General features: G+C 45.7%; 1 protein-coding gene across 4 annotated transcripts in view; it reads right to left on the bottom strand.

Moving 5' to 3' along the window:
- Positions 1-1,737: 1,737 nt before the first annotated feature.
- Positions 1,738-20,958, bottom strand: part of CPPED1 (calcineurin like phosphoesterase domain containing 1) — a 99,567-nt gene continuing 80,346 nt past the window's right edge. For all 4 annotated transcript variants that reach the window (XM_045072042.1, XM_045072041.1, XM_045072039.1 and 1 more), the window contains one exon: positions 1,738-2,215. In XM_045072042.1, the coding sequence (XP_044927977.1) occupies positions 1,986-2,215 (230 nt within the window). In that variant the 3' untranslated portion in view covers positions 1,738-1,985. The remainder of the gene's footprint in view (positions 2,216-20,958) is intronic.

Genomic DNA, 20,958 nt, shown 5'->3' with positions numbered 1-20,958 from the left:
ACTTACTATTTAATGTGCTTTTTTTTTTTTTAAAAGAAAAAGCAATCGTAAGTGAATGCCTTGGTAAATAGCTATTATCAGAACAATACACAATACACGCTCATCTCCAAAATCCTTTCTTTCTGAACCCACCGACATCAGGAAATACCGCTGGTTACTTTAAAAATGGTGAGAATTTCGTATGGTCCCCTGTTCTTTGCGTATCTTCGCCGTGTTTTGAATCACTTCTTTTACGTATCAGGTTTGTGGGGAAGGGGACTTAGAAGTTTCATTTCCGTTACTCTGAATTCTCTCCACTCTGCTCCCCGCAACTCAAGTGCCCCAGTCTGCTGAGTCCCTTGCGCACGTCACTCAACGCAGAGGGCCCCGTCGGTCCTTTGGGATTCCTCTTTCCTGTGCCCCCAGCAGCCCCACACCTGCACAGACGACTCTGCTGTCTGACTCTGGAAGTCAGCACAAGCCAGGCCCCAGATGCGTGGCTTATTACCTTGTACTGAACTCCTGTTCCTGGCCTCTCCCATCCACACCTGTGGTCAAGAAAAATGAATGAGAAGCCAGACTGTGGCAAAATACGAAAACAGGGGTGTTCTAATTTTGAAATTTTTAAAAATTTTCCTGTGCCAAACACAACGAGCTCAGGTGCATCACTGACCTGTCGCATAATTAACTTCCTGTCTTTTGTTCCTTATGAATTTACATATCCAATTATCCTTCTATTTCATGTCTCATGGCTTTGCTACATCGACTTAAAACTCCTTAACAAGGAAGTCTTCTGATTTAATGGACTTTGAAAGTTCGTTTGTAGCTGGTCGTTTGGGTCTGACAGTGCTGGCACGGCCTGGTGCGGAGATGTTCCCGGCAGGAGGGAATGCTCGAGGGTCCCCGTGGGTGGGGTAACGGGGGCGCTCACACGGCTGTCTGCAGGTGCAGAGAAGTGGCGGCAGGGGAGCTCTGGTGACAACAGTGCTGACTTTAAACCACCCCTGCTCCTTTGTCAAGGGGCACTGTACCCCCTTGTTCATATCATCAAAGTCGGCACTAATTTAGATCACGGGGCTGAACGCACCATTTCTGTCCCCACCAGGGTTTCTGCTCTGTTTCTATTCAGAACTCCGCCTCCATGGCCCCTTTTCTGTCCAAGGGGACATGGCGAAGAGGCTTGTAAGTGGAGGGCCATTCCCACTGCACACGAATGCCCACCTGTGGACCTCCTGCGCTGTTGGACGTGACCGTGAACAAACTCCAAATGGACTGAGAGGCAGCTCTTTGGGACTTCGGTTCTCGCCTCTAGGAGGAAGCTTTTAGAGACGGCCAATGTGTGGGCCAAGGAGGTTCTTCTCGTCTCTCAGAAGGCAGATTCAACTCGGACTAGCATCAACAGCGTCGTGACAACAGCAGGAAGGTCAAAATTTAATAGCAAGTGTTGTCTACTCAGTTCCTCGTACAAAGAAACCCACGTGGCTCTGCTAATGGGACACAGTGATCTGTTTCATCAGGAAGGAAAGATGATAACCTTTGTTTTTGTCTGGCATCCTAGGAGTCGTGGACACAAACTAACACAATCAGACACGGTTTGTTCACAGAACTATCAAACACCACACCTGGATATCAAGGTGGAATGGAGGGTGACAGGTAGACTTTTACCACACTTCCCAGTAGCGACTGGGAAGCAACTGATTTCCCAAGCGGAGCTGAGAAACACATCATTAGGAGGACTGACTCAAACACCGAGGCAGCAAGATTCTAACACCATTTATTCCTTTGTTTTCAGGCGTCCCCCACTCCCCTCTTTTTAAAAGGGAGGGCAGCTCTATTTTTAATATAACTTAGGGTAGGATGATAGGACTCAGCTCTTTGAATGATGCAAAAGGACACAGATCTGCCTAGAATACTTTTGTATTTCAACAGGGGGCTGTGCGCAGCCGCACTTCCTGGCAAACTAAGAAACCAGTGGAAGTGAACCATGAACAGACTGTCGGTGGCAGTCACTTTTCCTCCATCAGGCCCATGAGATCGGCTTCTATCCCCTTCTCACTCAGCTCATCCAAACTGTAGTATCGGTGAATGATCTTCTTGGCGGTGACCACCACGACTCGGAGCCCGTGGGTGTCTTGGCCCAGCTGGCATCCGATGGCCGACGACACTACCATGTCGAGGTTCTGGTAGGTGCCTCCGGCATTCCGGTGGTAGTGGCCTGAGAACACAGCTGTGACACCTGCGGGGGAGGGAACAAGACATTAGGGGGCCAAGGATTTCCATTTCGGGAATTTGCGGGCTCCGCGAGGGCCTTCCTTCTGAGACCAGTATGGTATGTTGTGAAATCAAATGCATTAATATCACTCAGGGCATAATAAGCAAGGAGACTCCAAATGTGACATCCAGGGTCCTCTGAGGGATAAGTCATCGGTACAACATCTTAACACGTTTGTCGTAAGTAGTACAAGGAAGGGCTAGGGAGCGAGAAGAGAGAAGATACAGGGACTGATTTCGGGTGAGATACGGGAAACAGAAGGAAATATTCTGAGGCCTGCGTAAACAGCCATCTGATGGGAGTTAAAGGTCTACAAAGAACGACGTCCCTGGAGCTCTAATCAAGACAGCACAGCAAGCTCTGCACTTAAGGTAACTCCTCCACTCCACACTCGAGAGCCGTGATGGCTAAAATCTACACGAGAAAACCGAAGGACAGAAGTCGCCTCAGAATAAAAACCAACAGCTCCATGCATGAGAAACAAGGCAGAAAGGCAGGGTAATGAGCAGGATCACGGTGCTGCTGTGAGCAAAGCTCCTGGAGGGTGAGAGAGGCTGAAAGCAATGTCTGTGACAGAAGGAAATAAAGGCCGGCCCCTGCTTGAAAGAGGGCAGGCATGGGAACCTGTGTTTGTGGAAAGGGGATGCAGGAAACCCGGCCGCCTGCTGCCTGGGGCCAGGGCCGCGGTAGGCAGGGGTTTCTTACAAGTCCTCCAGAAAATAAGAGAGAACCAATTTATAATGTTTGCTAATCTCCCGTGATTAGTGCTCTGAGGGTGGCTCATTTTCAACTGCCGACGTGATGTCACTGCCCCGACCAGGGAGGGGATGGCTGGTAGCATGCTGTTCTATAGTGCTTCTGCTACAGACACAGAAGCCGCGAGCTGCCTAGCCAGCAGGGTAATGGCAACACGTAGCAAGAAAATTAGAAAATAATCAGGTTTCAGTACTTATTACCACTGCTTTTTAATATAATTTATTTAATGGTGATTTTGTAGAATTTAATGTTTACTATGGTTGTTTCACAAGGAGCTCACAACATTCCTTAAAATTTAGTAACTGGTTTTCATGAACTGGGCAGGAACTGTCTCCGGCAGAGCACTGGGTGAGAGCTGGTAGCGATCTGTGGGTCTAGGAATGAAGGACAGACACAGGCTCAAGTCTAGAAAATGAGACATGTTTTCTCAGTGTTACTGTGGGCAAGGGCACTCAAGCTCTACTCTAAGACCTGGCCCCAGGGAGGGGTTGGGGTGAAGGAGACCCAAACCACTAGACAAAGAGAAGTTATTCAAGACAGAAAGTGAAGGAAAAACCAAAGCTGAAATCACCTCTTACTCAAATGAATCTGAAATAATAATAATAATAATAATAATAATAAAACAACACCAACTCCTTGTGAAGAAATCTCATACTAACTAAGTCTACAGACTCAATCAGGAATATGAATTCACGCCAGGTGAAATGAAGGATATAAAATTGCCTGTAAAGTATTTAAAATGACTATGTTTAGGGCATCAGGAAGTCCTTAATAAAATCTGATATCTATAAAAAAAGAACCAGGTGTTATGAAACAAAACAGGCACAATTTCAATGCGAATAACTGGTAGGGAAAGCTGAGAAACAGTGGCCATTAAAGATAGCCATTAAAATGGAACACAAAGACAACTCTCAATAAATGGGATAAATTCTAAACTGGACACTAATCAGAGAGGAAATCAGTGAATTAAAAGACAGAATGGAGGCACTGAACCAACCAAAAGACAACATGGAGACTCAGACATAAGCAATAAGAACATGTGGTTCAAAGAACCCAAAGAATGGATAAAGACGTATCAATGGATGCTTCAGAGGAGGTCCAACAGGAGAAAGGAGGAAATAATAGTAGGAGTAACTTGAAGAAACAACTCCTGGAGATTTTCCAAAACGAAGGAATATATGGGCCTTCAGATACAAAGTACTAGGTAGGATAAATAATAATCAATTTGTACTGATATATATATATATCATGGTGATATTGTGGAGCATCCAACAACAACAAAAACCCTAAAAAGATATGGCAAAAATACTATAAAGGAATGAAAATTAGACATCAGGCCCCCCAGCAGTAACAGAATGAAAGAGTAATGCCTTCCAGTGCTAAGGGCAAGCGACTGTGAACCTCCAATTTTATACCCAGCTAAACCATCATTCAAGTTAAAGGGCAAAAGAAATATCTGCTGGGGCATATGCAGACGAAGAGTTTACTACTTCCAAACCTTTGCTGAAAGAATGATTACAAGATATGGTTCAGCAAGGAGAGGATGAACTATTAAAAAACGCTGATGTGCTAACACTGATAAAAATATTTTGGTAAATTTATTAACTACTGATTATCTTTGAAAACCTCTATTTTTTATTTTTTATTTTTTAAAAAGATTATTTATTTATTTATTTATTTGACAGAGATCGCAAGTAGGCAGAGAGGCAGGCAGAGAGAGAGAGGAGGAAGCAGGCTCCCCACGGAGCAGAGAGCCCGATGCGGGACTTGATCCCAGGACCTGGGATCATGACCTGAGCCGAAGGCAGAGGCTTTTAACCCAATGAGCCACCCAGGTGCCCCGAAAACCTCTATTTTTTAAATGTAAAACTAGAGCTCAAGAACATCAAGATGGGAAGGTCAATGGATAATTAAATCCCATAAAAGCTACTGTCACGTTTGGAGGGGAGATGAAAACAATGAAAATAATTATATTTTGCTAGTAAAAAATGCATAATTAAACATGCTTCTTAAAAATGTTTGGGCACAAGCAACTAAATTAAAAAGAGGCAAACTGTACTTCACCAAAATTTTAAACTTTTGTGCATTAAAGAACACCATCAACAATATGAAAAGATAACCCATGGAATGGGAGAGAATATCTGCAAATCATCTATCTGATAAAGGTCGAACATCCAGAAAATATGAAGAGATGAATATGAAAAATATTCAATGTCACTAACCATTATTCCAACGAAAATCAAAACGATAATGAGATTTCACTTCATCTCCACTAATTCATCTCCACTAAGATGGTTATCATCAAAAAGATGGAAAATAACAAAGATTCACAGGGATTTGGAGACAGAACCCGTGTGGAGGGCTAGTGTAAATGTAAAATGGGGCAGCCATTCTGGAAAACACTTTGGTGTTTCCTTAAAGTGCTACACATATAGCGACTGGTGACTCGGCAGTTCCACGACTAGGCATCTACTCAGGAGAAGGAAAACACACGGCCACATACAAACCTGTGTGTGGCTGTTCACAACAGCATTATTCATAGCAGCCAAAAGAGCAGAAACAACCTAAAATGTCCATCTGAACTGATGAATGAACAAAATGGGGCACATCCCTATGATGGAAGCTGATGCAGCTGTCAAAAGGACTGAAGAGCACTGACAATGTGCGCTGACGTGGACTGACCTCGAAAACCTCACGCTTAGTGAGAGAAGTCGGATGCAAAGGGCCTAACACTGTAGGATTCCATTTATAGGAACTGTCTGTCCGGAGTAGGGAAATGCAGAGACGGAAAGATTATTGCTTGTCAGGGGCTGAGGGAGGTAGGGGACAAGGGGTGGCTTGCTAGGAAGGAAGCAGTAGTGGCTGCTAATGGGTATATTAAAACCACTGAATTTTATACTCAGCCCCAGGAACTTCTTTCAAGATATGTCTACAAAGGCAAAGGAAACAAAAGTGAAAATGAACTTTTGGGACTTCATCAAGATCAAAAGCTTCTGCATAGCAAAGTAAACAGTCAACAAAACAAAGAGGCAACCCACGGAATGTACTGTATCTGCAAATGACAGTACAGACAAAAGGCTGATATCCAGGATCTATAAAGAACTTCTCAAACTCAACACACACAAAACTGATAATCATGTCAAAAAATGGACAGAAGACATGAATAGACACTTCTCCAATGAAGACATACAAATGGCTATCAGACACATGAAAAAATGTTCATCATCACTAGCCATCAGGGAGATTCAAATTAAAACCACATTGAGATAACACCTTACACCAATTAGAATTGCCGAAATTAGCAAGACAGGAAGCAACGTGTGTTGGAGAGGAGGTGGAGAATGGGAACCCTCTTACACTATTGGTGGGAATGCAAGTTGGTGCAGCCACTTTGGAGAACAGTGTGGAGATTCCTTAAGAAATTAAAAATAGAACTTCCCTATGACCTTGCAATTGCACTACTGGGTATTTATCCCAAAGATACAGATATAGTAAATAGAAGGGCCATCTGTACCCCAATGTTTATGGCAGCAATGGCTACGGTCGCCAAAGTATGGAAAGAACCAAGATGCCCTTCAATGGACGAATGGATAAGGAAGATGTGGTCCATATATACTATGCGGAGTTTTATGCCTCCATCAGAAAGGATGAATACCCAACTTTCGTTATCAACATGAATGGAACTGGAAGGGATTATGCTGAGTGAAAGAAGTCAAGCAGAGAGAGTCAATTACCATATGGTTTCACTTATTTGTGGAGCGTAACAAATAACATGGAGGACATAGGGAGATGGAGAAAAGAAGGGAGTTGAGGGAAAATGGAAGGGGAGATGAACCATGAGAGACTATGGACTCTGAAAAACAATCTGAGGGTTTTGAAGGGGTGGGGGGGTGGGAGGTTGGGGGACCCAGGTGGTGGGTATTAGAGAGGGCTCATATGGCATGGAGCACTGGGTGTGGTGCATAAACAACGAATTCTGTTACGGTGAAAAGAAATTAATAAAAAAAAAACAAACAGAAGTAGTGGAAAAATATAGTGAATACCCAAAAGCTATAGAAAAGTCATTCAATAAATAATCAATATTTGAAAAAAAATGCAAATTTTGTGGTATAGCTCAATTTAAAAAAAAAAAGCAAAAAAAACCCCACAAAAACGGGAAGGGGAGGAGGCCAGAATAACCTATGTGGTAGAGATCAGAGGTGGAGACATCAGCACGAACTCATATTTACCTTAATACCAAGTTAAAGACAGAGAAAGACCCAGGGAAACATTTACAGATGAGTACAGACACAGGTTAGTATGCAGACCCATATCCTCGCTCAGTCCACTGTCAGTACCAAGAAGCAAGGGCACACGCAGGCCATGAGCACCCCCAGTGTCCAGATTTGGTTTCTAATACCATTCTCCAGTAAAAGGCTCCTTGGAGACCTGGCTGACTGTGGGGCTGGGGTGGGAAATATACAAGATGAGCCTGGAGCATCTTGATGGGCCAGAAAGGGAGGAAATGCTCAAACACTTGCACTGATAGGGGTGTGTCAGAGGGACACAGAAATCAACCCACAGCCAAACCTTAATAACTGAAGCACCAAAATAAACTAGTGTTGAATGATAACCCAAAGTATAAAAAATAAATCCACGAGTCCATATTTCTGAGAAACTCTCACAGCGCAGAGACCAAGGAGGTGGGATGCCTCAGTCAGGTGTGCTATGCTGGGGGGGACCCCAGAGCAGAAAAAGGACATTAGGTAAGAAGCAAAGGAACCAGATTATGCACTTTTGTTGATTAAAGTGTGTCAGTATCAGTTCATTACTTGCAGCAAATGTACCATACTGGTGTAAGACACTATTAACAGGGGAATCTAGGGGCAGGGTATATGGGAAGTCTCTGTATTGTCTTTGTAATTTTTATGCGGATTTGAAATTGTTCTAAAATTAAAAAAAAAAAAAGTACGGATAATCTCCAAAAGAACTGAAATGGAATATGTAGCTTTCAATCAGCAAAGAGGCAGGACGGGGGGGTGGGGTGAGTGGGAATTAGAATGACTACAACAAACAAACAAAAAAATCAAACACGAAATTTTAAAAAGGCCCTGACACCAAACGCTGGATCTGGGGCCGAGAAACCGGATGGCTCCTGCAATGCCAGTGGGAATTCCTCAAAAAACTAAACTTACATTTACTGTATGACCTGGGAACAGAACTCCTGGACATTTATCCCAGAGAAATGAAAACTTAGGTTCAAATATCTGTACGTGGATTTAACAGCCAGGAATGGGAGGCAACATGAAGTTCTTCAGTGGGGTCTACAGTGACACGGTGGTCTATCCATGCCATGGAAAACCACCCAACAAAAAAGGGACGACCGAATGATGCGGACAACTAGAAGAGATTTCAAGGACATGACACCCATTTGAAAAAGCCAAACCCCAAAGGTTTCATCCTGTAGGATTCCATTTATGTAGCATGCCCGAAATGAGGAAATTCTAGATACGGCTGCTAGGAGTCAGGCATGGTGGTGGCGGGGGTCGGGGGTGGGAAGGGCTATAGGAGGCCGGCAGGAGGGATCCCCGTGGCGATGGACTGGTTTGCATTTGACGAGGAGTCAAATGTACGTGTGCTGCGTCTGGGGGCATAGAGGCCGGGTACGGCGTTCACTGAGCCGCTGGTGGTGATGGTCATTTACGGGAGGTCTGGATAAATCGCAGCAGGTGTGTTTTTAAAAAGTGGTAGAGGTTACGTAACATGAGGTTACGAAAGTATTGTGTGGTCCTGGCTTTGTAAAGCAAAGACAGCGTATGCTCAAGAAGGTGTGTGCACATGTGTCTGAAGCCCCCCCCAGCTGAACTCGGATACATGCCCACTGCTCCTACTGGTGATTTCATGGGGAGTGTGGGGGTCCTCTTTTGTACTGTGGTATAATGCTATCAGCGGTCATGGACACAAGCATCAAGGTGCTGTGAAGAGCGTGGAAGGGACCTGCCAGATGGACGGGGGTGGCGGGGAGAAGGTACAGAATGGCGGTGCCACCATGCCAGGGCCCGAGCTGGGCGGGTCAGCAGCTTGCAGCTGACGCCCCGGGGTGGACGCCCGAATGGTCTTCATCACAGCTGGCGAGCTGAACAGCCCTGACCACACAGACCAGAGGACCGTGGAAGTTGACTGGTTCCTCCAAGGCCTTCCTGGGGTTTCAGAGCTTCACGGCTGGTGCCACTGGAGGCTCAGTGGGAGCCTGTGCATTAGACGGGCCTCGGGGACGTCCTTGTGGCCAGACAGAAGTCACTTAGTATTGTTATTATTTTGTTGTGTACTAGATTATGTGCATGGAATTTGGCTCTTTATGCCTAATTCATAGTTGCGAACTAATATTCTGGAAGGAATGTTTGGCAATTTTGAAAATGGCTCACATTAGCCGTAATTAGCTGTAAAAACTCATTTATGTCCAAATTTCACGCCATATTTATAGAAGTCCATAGAGACAGGGGCATTAATGGGGCTCTTCAAGTGACCTGCAGAACTTTCAAAGCGGATCTTGGGGGACCCGGGACAGCTGCGCTGGTCCGCCGTGTGCCTGCTATCCATCTTCCCGCCCCAAACCTCTCAGGGCTCACCGTTTATTGTTAATGTCCCAAGTCACAGCAAGTGTGACCAAACGAGGACTGTGGATTAACAAGGAGACCTAAGAGGACCAGCAATAAAGATGATAAGAGAGCGGGGCCACTGTGTTCAGGATGGGCTCCCCTCCGGCAAGAGAGCTCCGCTCGTCCCCACCATTACACTCAGGAACGTAATTACGGCTTGGGATCCTGAGCAAGACCCTGTGGAATGGCCATGGAGTAAGTGTACTAAGGGACGGTCAAACAGAGGAGGGTACGAATAACTCTCCATTCTGCGGGGTTCTAGGGCAGAGTTCGGGGCTCTGGGCTATTCCTGGCGGGCCCAGTGAAAACCGAAACCCGAGGGATGAGACTTGCGGAGGGACGTGAGGGAGCCTCTTCCCGGGCTGGAGCCGGAGCCAGAGCCAGAGCCAGAGCAGCCTGGTGGCTGACAGCGGGAGCCTCTACGCCCACCTCCTGGGACGTCCAGCAGTTCTGAACCACGCTTCTGTCCTCCAAGTCCTCCCGCAAGTAGGGGCAGTACTGAGGCAGCGGGGAATGGGGATGGCTTGGAAGGGGGACAGAGGTAGAAGCTTGGGACTTTCCAAGCACCATCTCGCTGAATCCTCCCAACGGAGACTCGAATCATCTGTTTTACAGATGAGAAAACCGAGGCCGGGAGAGGAAACAAAGTTATGCATCTGGAAAACTCACCCAAGGGCTGAACTGGCCTTACAGACTCTGGCTCTGTCCTTTGGGGGCCTCGGGCAGGCCACTGCCCTCTGTGGGCACCTCCTCCCTTGTGAGATGAATAATGATTAACACCTGTCTCACGGATGGCAGAGAGGTCTGAAGGAGAGCACAGAACTGGGCAGCAAGCACCCAGTACCCAGCACCCAGCACCCAGCACCCAGCAGGTGCTCATCAACCCTCAGGTCTTCCTCCTGGCATTGCCCGAAGCCGACTGCTGGAGGGAAGACACAGACACCAGGGGTGGACCCGGCGATGCAGTCTCTGCCCAGGTTACAATCCTGCCCCTTTCACGCTGACAGGGCACGAGGACCCATCTCTGCTTTCTATGAGGTTTTGATGGGGACGCATTGATTTGCAACTCAATGCAGGTAAGGAATGCATTAATAAACTACGGTTTCCCTGACGGGGGATTGATTTTAGCACTGTTTTCAAGAGTTGTGCAGAATTTCCATTCTGGCTGTTCATCAGTCATCTGGGGCCGACATGCCTCTACGGTTCCTTAATTGAGTATTACGTATAGATTGTTTCTGAATTATGAACCGCTGTAAGGAGATGACAAGCATCTTCTTAAATTACCCCCAGAAGAATTCCCAAGCCAAAGACAGCCCATGTGCATCAACAGAGGACCGCGTCTGTGGCGTGAGCATCGTATTTATTCCTCCACGGTATCAAGTCATAAAGATGCTATGAAAGCTATTTTTGAGCTGTCTTGATTCAAATTCATTTCGAATCAATCAGAGGATGGCAATGCAATCTCCATATAACTTAATATTCTAATACTGGAAGCTTGCTTCAAATCAATCAGGAAATCGGGAGGGGACCCCAGTGCAATTTTAATATTAAAAACTGGCTTCCTTAATGGGCTAGTGTTACTTAAGCCTGGAGAGTGCACACAAATTTGAATTGGGCCGCTTTTGTTTTTACCCTGAGTATACATTTATGAAAATGGTGTGCACCTTCACATTGTCAGCTGTGACAGTGACACCTGGGTTGTAAATCATGAGTCACTCAATTTATTCTGCTTCAATGGTAAGGGGGAAAAAAAAAAACATGACTCATAAAAAAAAAAAAAAAACAAAAACTGGTGCGAACGGAGAAAAAACAGGTACAAATAATCCGTGTTGCAGGTAAAGAAATTCGCAGGCAGGTCGTGGAGAGGCGGGTCCCTGCCAGCAGCTCCAAAATCAGGGTACAGCCCACATGACTCATTAAGTAAGAGGTTCTTTACTGTTGGGTTAGGGCTTTGAGTTGGTTGCCACAGAGAGGTTAAGGGACTTGCCTGGGGTCACACAGCGAGGATTTGTACCTGGATCAGGCTGACTCTATCCATTACCTTAGAGGTACAAAGTGTCAAGGATCACGACACCGCAGGGCCAGTAAGAAGGCCTCCTGGAGGGGGTGGCTTTGACCTAAGGGACATCCTGCACTTCTGCCCGTTCTGTGTTCACATCTGCCTTGGGTCTTGGAGCAGGGTAGTCTTCTTGTGGTAGTAATAATGATAACAAGTGATATTTATGGAGTGTTCACTATCAGACACTGTTCTGAAGAACAACACATCACAGGTTTTTAAATCATGTGAGCCCTTCCATTTCCCTATGAAGAAGGCATAGTTACTAGCCCAGTTTGGCAGATGAGGAAAACAGACATAGACACATTCCATGTTTGCCCCGCTTGGCCCCTCCCTGGCAGGGCTGCAACCAGAGCCCAGGGGTCTGGCCCCTGAGTCGGTGCTCTTAACCAAACCCCTGCCAAGTGGAGGGAAAGTGAAAGCCCAGGAGAGACGGGCCACGTGAGTGAAGAAAGTCACCATCAGACAGCGCCTGCTGACCCACCACCACCCACGGGCAGCCCCTGGTCCTTCTCTGTGCTTCTGAATCCTCTCCAGACGTGTGACATGGGAGAAATTCTTCTGCGAGTTCTCCAGGGGAGCGCGTGGCCGTACCAGGATTCCAGATCAGAGTCGACTCAGCTGGAGGGGAGGGGGGCCAGACTGACTGGCCAGAATGGAGACAAGTGAGGGGCCAGGCGCAAGCCTGCATCCTCCTCCTCCTCATGGTGGGGGCCTCCAAGCATCCCATCACTGCCAGTTTTAGCCTTTCACCAATTCAAACCTTCCCATTCCCAAATTCCCATTAACTTAAGTGGGGTCTTAAAGACATTTTCATGGAACTTCTCTCAAGGACGGCTTGTAACCTAACTGACCTAGGATCTACAAACATTCTCTGTAAGGGGTCAGAAAGTAAATCTTTTAAAGCCACGCTATCTCCGTGAGCTACTCAACTCTGCCTTCCTTCATAGCATGAGGGCAGCCATCATACACAGTTATGTAAACCTGTGGGCACGGCTGCGATCCAATAAAACTTTATTAACAAAAAAGAGAGGAGGGCCACCTCCAGTAATTGCAGGAAAAAAAAAATCTTAAAAAAAAAACAAAAACATTTGGGTGCTCAAAATTCAGCCACAGTTTCTCAATTCTTCAAAAACTAGAAGTTTCTTTCTGTACTTCTCACAAATAAAACAGTAATGTATAGTCTGTAAAACTATGAATGCCATTCTGACCAGGGGAAACAAGTGTATCTGCCCAACAGAGAACAATGCTCTGATGAACTCAAAATTGTTCCATAAACAATTACTCAACTATAAAATAATTCAAAGCATTTGTACCAATGGTCAGAAAGAGAATTCTGTATTTACTTGAAATTAAAAGTGTCTACATCCTTTCATCTAAAAAAGTAACTCTGGCCACCTGGGTGGCTCAGTGGGTTAAGCCGCTGCCTTCGGCTCAGGTCATGATCTCAGGGTCCTGGGATCGAGTCCCACATTGGGCTCTCTGCTCAGCAGGGGAGCCTGCTTCCCCCTCTCTCTCTCTGCCTGCTTCTCTGCCTGCTTGTGATCTCTCTCTGTCAAATAAATAAATAAAATCTTTAAAAAAAATAAAAAAATAAAATTAAAAAAAACTCTGATCTAAAACATTAAAAAAAAAAACCATGTGCTGACAGTTTTTGCTTAAAATTAAATGTCTAATGGGCTTATAGAGTTAACACATGTACCAATAAGAGAGAGTATAAAATTCAACCACCATAAAGTTTACACTCAATAAATATAAATCTACATTGCTGAATTAACGTTCTAGTTGCCCTTTTTTTTTTTTTTAATTTATTTGACAGAGAGACAGAGATCACAAGCAGGCAGAGAGGCAGGCAGAGAGAGGGAGAAGAAGTCTCCCGGCTGAGCAGAGAGCCCAATACAGGACTCGATCCCAGGTCCCTGAGATCATGACCTGAGCTGAAGGCAGAGGCTTTAACCCACTGAGCCACCCAGGCGCCCTCTAGTTGTCCTTTACAAAGACGATGTGAAATGGAAAGGGCTCTGAGGTGGTCCTGCTCAAGAGAAACAGAATGTGAGCCTCTTGGGTAATTTTAAACCTCCTAGTAGCTACCTTTAAAAAAGGAAACAGTGAGAGGTGAAATTAGTTTTAGTTATGTGTTTTAACTCACTATTTAAAATATTATTTCAACATATAATCATATATAAAATATTACCAATTTTACATTATTTTCACACCAAGTCTGGAAAATCCAGTGTGTATTTTATACTTCGAGCCCACGTCAGTCTGGACCAGCCACATGTAACGGCTACACGGATCAGAGCCATTCTGGAGTGGGGCAGATGTGGAAATCCAATCCCAGCATTGGCTCTTTGTAACTGTAAGGTCTTAGTTTCACTATCTGAAAAATGGGAGATAGACACAGCTACCTTGCTGCTCTTTGGAAACAGCTATACTGTGCCTGGCACACAGTAGGCTCCTAATGAATGAAAGCCATTATAATATCAATTGTAAATCACTGATCATTTCTTTAACAGAAGCACTGTATTATTAATATCATACGACAAACACAAGGCCCTTTTGCAGAGCAAAATTAACCACACCACGTCAAACAAAGAAGGTAGCTCTAGGTTCAACACTTTCCACATTTTACAAGGAAGCTGAACTGCTTCTGGGTCAAAGAATACCTCCATTTTTTTGGTACGGCATCAAGTATAATTAAAGAAGCATAAACTTCATATATTTGGTCAATTGTAACACATGTACACACCCAGAAACCATCACCAAATCAAGATCATGAACACATCCTACTATTCCCAAAAGTTTCCTTGTGCTCCTTGGGAGTCACTCCCTTCCTCCATCTTGGCCCAGGCAACGTCTGGCCTGTCTCCTGTTGCTATAGATTAATACGGATTTCATATACTAAAATCATATAGTACGTGCTCTTTTTTGGCCTGCCTTCTTTCAGGTAGCACGATTTTGAGAGATTTTGAAATTTTTCACGAAAGAATCATGAAGGCATGATTTTCAAAAATTCCCCCATATCACTGGATGTGTCAAGAGTTCACCTTTTTTATTGCTAAGTAATATTTCATTGTAATGGATACCCTGTAATTTGTTTACCCGTTCGACGGCTGATGGGCCCTGGGGTTATTTCCAGAATTGCCTCAGCACGTGTGATGAAAAGTGATTAACCATATATGTTTGGGTTTATTTCTAAACTCAATTTCCTGTTCCATTAATTTGTTTACCTTTTAATACCAAATATTAGCTTTGATCACTGGAGGTTTACAGTTGGTTGTGAAATCAGGTAGGGTAGGTCTTTCAACTTTGTTCTTCTTTTTCAAAATCATTTTGCAATTAGGTAACTTACATTTCCACAGAAATTTTAGAATCAGCCTATAGTTTCTTCCCAAAATAAAACTACAGGAATTTTGATGGGGATTATGTTGAATCTATAGATCAATTTGGGGAAAATGCCGCATTAACAACAGTCTTCCAATCCATGAACATGGTCTATCTTTCCATTTACTTAGATCTTTAATTAACGTCAGCACTGTTTTATAGTTTTTAGGGCAAAAGCCTTACATGTCCTTTGTGATTCCTTGGTATTTTATGTTTTTTGTTGCTATTGCAAATTCATTTAGTTTTACAATTTCATTTGCAAGTGTTTACTGGTGGTATATAAAAATATACTTGACTTGTGTCTATTATCCTGATACTCTGAGATCTTGCTAAATTCATTTATGCTAGTAATTGTTTTGTAGATTCCTGGGATTCTCTAAGTTAATAATCATCTCATCTGCAAATAGGGACACTTTTATTTCTTCTTTTCTGATTGTTAAGCTTTTTCTTGCACTTTGTAATGACTGGAACCTCCAATATGCTGTTACAAAGGATGGTGAAAACAGACAAGGTCTCCTTTTTCCTGATCTCAGGGGGAAAATTTAGTCTTCCATATTCCCAAAGTTTAGACTTTGGATCTGACTGTCAAATTATCTTTAAGGAAAGAGAGCAATTAAAATTCCCACCAAGGGTGTGAGAGTTTGGTCACTGAAATTTCATTCCTTGGTGATCTAATGAGGCAGAACCTTTCAAAGATTAAAAGGGAGACTGTCCAGAACAACACATTTATCCAGAATAACTGCTCTCCTTTCTCGTTGTTGTTGCTGTTGTTGTTTTTTAATCATGCTGGATAATCCTTGTCCTTTAACTCTTAACTAAGCCCTTGCACACAATTTATGCTGGTGGCTGCTGTTGGTGTCCCTGCTAGGCCACTTTCCATGCTGGTGCACCCAGATGCTGCTGGGAGGGTTGGCTGCTAACTGCTCACAGCCTCGCTGCTCCCGAGACCCGAACAACTGAACCAACACACACCAATGTATGAATGACACGTGAATGCAGAAGGTCAGCCCCGAGACTGTGTAGCAGAGGACTCCTATTCTACAAAATATCCCAAACAGATAGGCACATCTACGGCGAGAGAAAGTAGATTTCTAGGGCAGGGAGGGAGGAATGGGGAGTGGCTGCAGAATGGTGCAGGATTTCTTTATAGCGTCACACACATGTTCTAAAATTGGCCGTGGCAGTGCATGCACAGCTCTGTGAACAGACTGAAAACTGCTGAACTGTACACTTTGAATAAGTGAACTGTATGGTATGTCGGTGGTGATGGTTTGTCAATAAAGCTGTTATGGTGCAGTGGGGGAGGGAAAGAAAGGGAATGAGGACCCTCATAGTAATAGCTCCCATGTTCCGAAGCTCTGCAATGGGCCAGGCAGGCACTGTAAACCAGGCTCGTTGTGTGCATTACTTTTAATTTTTCCACGCCTCTAATGGATTATTGTATGTATGGGTTGGGAGGATGTGGCCCCTCTGCCTCAAGGTTGGACGTGTGTGTGGTGTGATTCGTGCCGTGGAGGTCTGGCGGGATCAGGCTGAAATCCTGAGCACATACCCTTGCTTATTAGCTTTGTTCCTGGCCCTGTCCTGTGTCCTCACTTCCCTGCTCCAGGGAGCCTCCCTCACACTGACCTAAGCAGGTCCTACGGATCCAGACACCTCTATTACTCTGTGAGCCCCAAGGTCCTCCAAGGGTTCCTGGGGGCTGCCCTCTCCCACGGCCCCACCCCAAGGGCTCCTGCGGGCTGCCCTCTCCCACGGCCCCACCCACTTTACAAATAACAAAGGCTTCCTATTAGGAGCTGCTGCTTGTTCTTTCTGTGGTTTTAAAGTCTCCTCTCCACTCTTTATCTTTATTGTGCTTCTACCTTCCAAAGTAACGGGCCTCAGGAAAGCAGCTAAATGAGCTATGGTACACACAGTGCAGCTGGTGAGGGAAAGTCAGGCAGAGCTCCACGAACGGATATGGAATGACAGCCAGGAAAAATTATGTGAATGGAGTGTAAAAAGCCTACACAGTAGTCCTCCTTTTGTGTAAGAAAGGATAATAAAACAAACACACATGATGCATGCGGTGTACCCTCAAATAGATCAGAAAATATATATATATTTGCAATATCGCTCACAAATGATATGAAAAAAAATAAAGCAACTGGGATAAAACACCAGATAAATCTGGTAAAATGAATATAGGTGTTCTTTTTACTTGCAACTTTTCTATAAGCTTTGAAATATTTCTGAATAAGGTACTACTGAATTTCAGAAGAAAGAAAAGCAGGGATGCTTGCTGAAATAAGATCAGATGTTGTTTAAAAAAAAAAATGAACTTTCTCTTCCCGTTTTAGTTCCATGTGTATTGTCCAGATATCTTAAATTGTCTGTGCTAATAACATGGGTGTAAGATACAGTCTATAGCAATACATGTATGTACAAATATGAACAATTTCACAAAAACAGGGTCTGCTATCTACAGATGTGCTAACTGCTTTTAGTCACTCAACACTATCTTTTCATTGTTCCGCTCAGAAGACACAGCTCTATCTCAGCACCACCCCATAAGCCCCGGAAAAAGTGTATTTCCAGTAGGTCAAAATCTAGGCTGTCAGATGATCGTTCGACATTAGGATGTCAGGTGGGTTCTGTGCCTTTCAGCTCTGCACACTGCTCGGGCACATGGAGAAACTGAGAGTTAGCAGAGCTTCTCAAAGAGCCCCGGGAACCTGGGAGGAAACCACTCCTGGGAGGAAGAAGTCTCATAGCCCACCACTCCAGGAGGAGCCCACCTCTATCTGTTTGCTCAGCAAGAGACTCCCAGGTAGAGGGAGCACCTGCCCTGGGCGCAGAGCTGCCTCGTCTCTGGCAGGAGCGGGGACCCAGTCTGCTGCTGGGGTGAGCGGCCCTGGACGGTTGGTGAGGACTTCATTACCGGGGGACACAGGCGTTCCTGGACGGGGACGCTGCTGGAAGCCTGGGTTCGTGCCTCGGCCTCTCCTGGGGGCCCTAGGGAGCTCGCAAACATCTGGTTACCTCGGGCGTCTGCCCAGACATCTGGTTCACGTGACGTGAAACATCTGGCTTGTCTGAGGATCCACAGCCTCCTCTTGGGATTCTTCCCTTTCTTCTCTCTTTTCTTTTGGATTGGGTAGGCATTAATGGCCCGGTTGGTGAACTGACCTTCACCCAAGGCCAACTCCTCCATACTCTATAACCACGAGAGATTTCTCTTTCTCTTTAACAAAATTTCCTCCCCTCAAGAAATTCCACTTTTCTTGGGGCGCCTAGGTGGCTCAGTGGGTTAAAGCCTCTGCTGTCGGCTCGGGTCATGATCTCAGGGTCCTGGGATCGAGCTCGGCATCAGGCTCTCTGCTCAGCGGGGAGACTGGTTCCTCCTCTCTCTCTCTGCCTGCCTCTCTGCCTACTTGTGATCTCTGTCTGTCAAATAAATAAAATCTTCAAAAAAAGAAAAAGAAATCACATTTTTCTTGCCTCCACTCCGTAACAATCAACAAAAATTATATTGTTCCCTGTTCCTCTTAATTGAAACTACAAGAAGGTTGGGAGGGGGGAATGGGACTATAATTCTCAATGGCACAGATGTGGCCCAGAGAGGACCAAGGCTGGGCATTTTCAGCTTTATCAGGACGGAAGTGGTTTGGCCACAAAAGCCCCGAAGAATTGCAGACAGGGAGAGCCGCCGGTCAGAGTCATTGTGCCAACACCCAGCGGAGACAAGGGGGACCCGGGTCCCATTTATAACATGATGTTTCCACTTCTGTCCACCGGACCCACTTAAGCCTTCTATAGGACACGAGCCTCCCCTGCCTTTGAGAGCCCCTGAGCTTGCACAATCCAGGGCAGGGAGCAGCTCTGCTGGGAAACCGCTCCTCTCGGAGGCCTGCAGGTGCCCAGCTGTCCACACAGCCAAAGCCCGGGGAGGGGGATGGGTGCAGTAGAGCCCCACTTCCCGCCTTGGGCTCCGGAATTAATGGTGCTCCTACAAAATTCAGGCTCACTTCCTATTTATCTACAGGGGAGGCCCTGTATGCTCAATGTTTTAATTTTTCCCCTTCCTGATGACGCAGAAATTCAAAACCTCTGTGGCATATGTGAGAAGAGGGCTGTTTTATTCATAGTAATAAATGGTTGGAAAAAAGTGGTGGCAGCTGGGGGTAAGGGTCAGGGGAGTGCGGGCTTGAACCACAGTCAGCTATTACCAAGCTGAGTGAGCGCAGCATATCCATCAACCTCCCTGAGCCTCAGTTTCCTCACGTGGAAGGTAGGATTAGTAACAATCACCCCCTGGTCACCATGAAGGTCGAGGGTGTCACTCAGAGCCATGGCCAAGGTTGTGTGGCAGGAATATATCCATGTTCAATAATTAATCCTTCCTCTCAGCCTTCTCTAAGCGTCTGATCAGAAGATCTTTTTTTTTTTTTCATTTGCACAAATCACATCTTTTTCACTATTCATAATTTCCTCTTTATTTTTTAAGAGAAGATGGCAGGCTTGTGTGTGAGATGCAGCGTGGGGCACGCATTAAGGTTTCAATCCAGAATGGACAATTTTCTAGATTTCCAGTACCCAGCTTCCATGCCCTATCTTAAACACAGCTGTCAGGACAAGAGGCTCATTAAAAAGATTGTTTTGACTGACGGCATGTTCATGTATCAAACTGGAAATCCGTCCAAAAATACTTGAGGGAGGTAGACAGAGGTGGCAGTGAGCTGCTGAAGCGAGACGTTCTGCAGGGTGTCGGAGATGAAATGTACTGAGGAAAGAGGGCTCCAGCCTGGACTCTAGCCGGGAAGGTCTTGGAGGGGAGCTGTTGCCACTGAAATGTGATGACCTTTGAAAAGTCAGCTCACACTTCAGGAACCGGAGAAAGAAAGGCGGTAATGAGGCAGACTGCAGGACAGCACGTGCCCACCAGAGTGCTTTTCCACGAGCACCCGAGTCGGTTTGCTCTGGGCTCTGTCCACACTCCTGTCTTCCCAAGGGATGGCCACTGCCTCCACCTGACCTTGGCTACGCCACCTGTGATGATTCCGAGCGATTTCCCAGCCTGAGTTCCTGGACTGCTGCAAGCCCTCTCTCCTCCAGACTCACTCATTCCTCTCGCCCCCAAGGTCTGCTCCTCTGGTGGGCCTCCCTGGGCCAGTGCACCGGTCACCAGCTCAAGGATAGAGGCTGTACGTCCCACTGCTTTTCTGTTAGAGCCCGCTCACGGCCTTTTCAGCTCCCCGCTCTCAGGACAGTCTCTGTGACTGCCCACTCTTCTCACCCTGCCCCCCCAGCTGCCCTACTTTCTACCCCCTGATGCATCAGGACAGCAGTCAGCTGTCAGTGGCCTGAACAAGTATACACTCATACCGACCTATGATTTATCCACCCCATATAAAGAAAGCAGAAGGTGGTCAGGATGGGTACAGATCTGCTCGAGGATTTCACCAAGAACGTTGGTTCCTTCTGTCTTTCTGCTCTGCGGTCCTCAGCTTGTAGCTTTGTCTTTAAGATTGCAAGGTGGCTGCAGGGCTTCCAGCCACTGTGTCCAAGTTCCAGGAAGGAACAAGAGAAAAGCACCAACCAAAAGCTTTGCAGGAAGCCCCACTTGCTAAGTCCCAGTGCTGGGACCAGTGGCCACACCAGGTGTAAGGGGGTCCGGAAAGGAGTGTTTCCAGCCTGACCTCCTGAACCAAACCTGGTAGGGAAAGAGAAAATGCATCCTGGGTAGACTGAGCAAGATTGTTCTCTCTAAAATGCAAAATTTGATGAAGAAAAAAGCCTTTCCATGCTTCTGTAACACCTTCTGTAACAGTGGCCTGGCTCCTGTTTCCTGCCATCGAACCACCCGAGTCCGGCTCTGCTCACGAGTGGCT

Source organism: Mustela putorius, unplaced genomic scaffold, assembly GCF_011764305.1.
Source record: "Mustela putorius furo isolate JIRA1106 unplaced genomic scaffold, ASM1176430v1.1 tig00004007_pilon_pilon_pilon, whole genome shotgun sequence".
NCBI lineage: Eukaryota > Metazoa > Chordata > Mammalia > Carnivora > Mustelidae > Mustela > Mustela putorius.
This window is presented reverse-complemented; position numbering and strand designations above follow the sequence as displayed.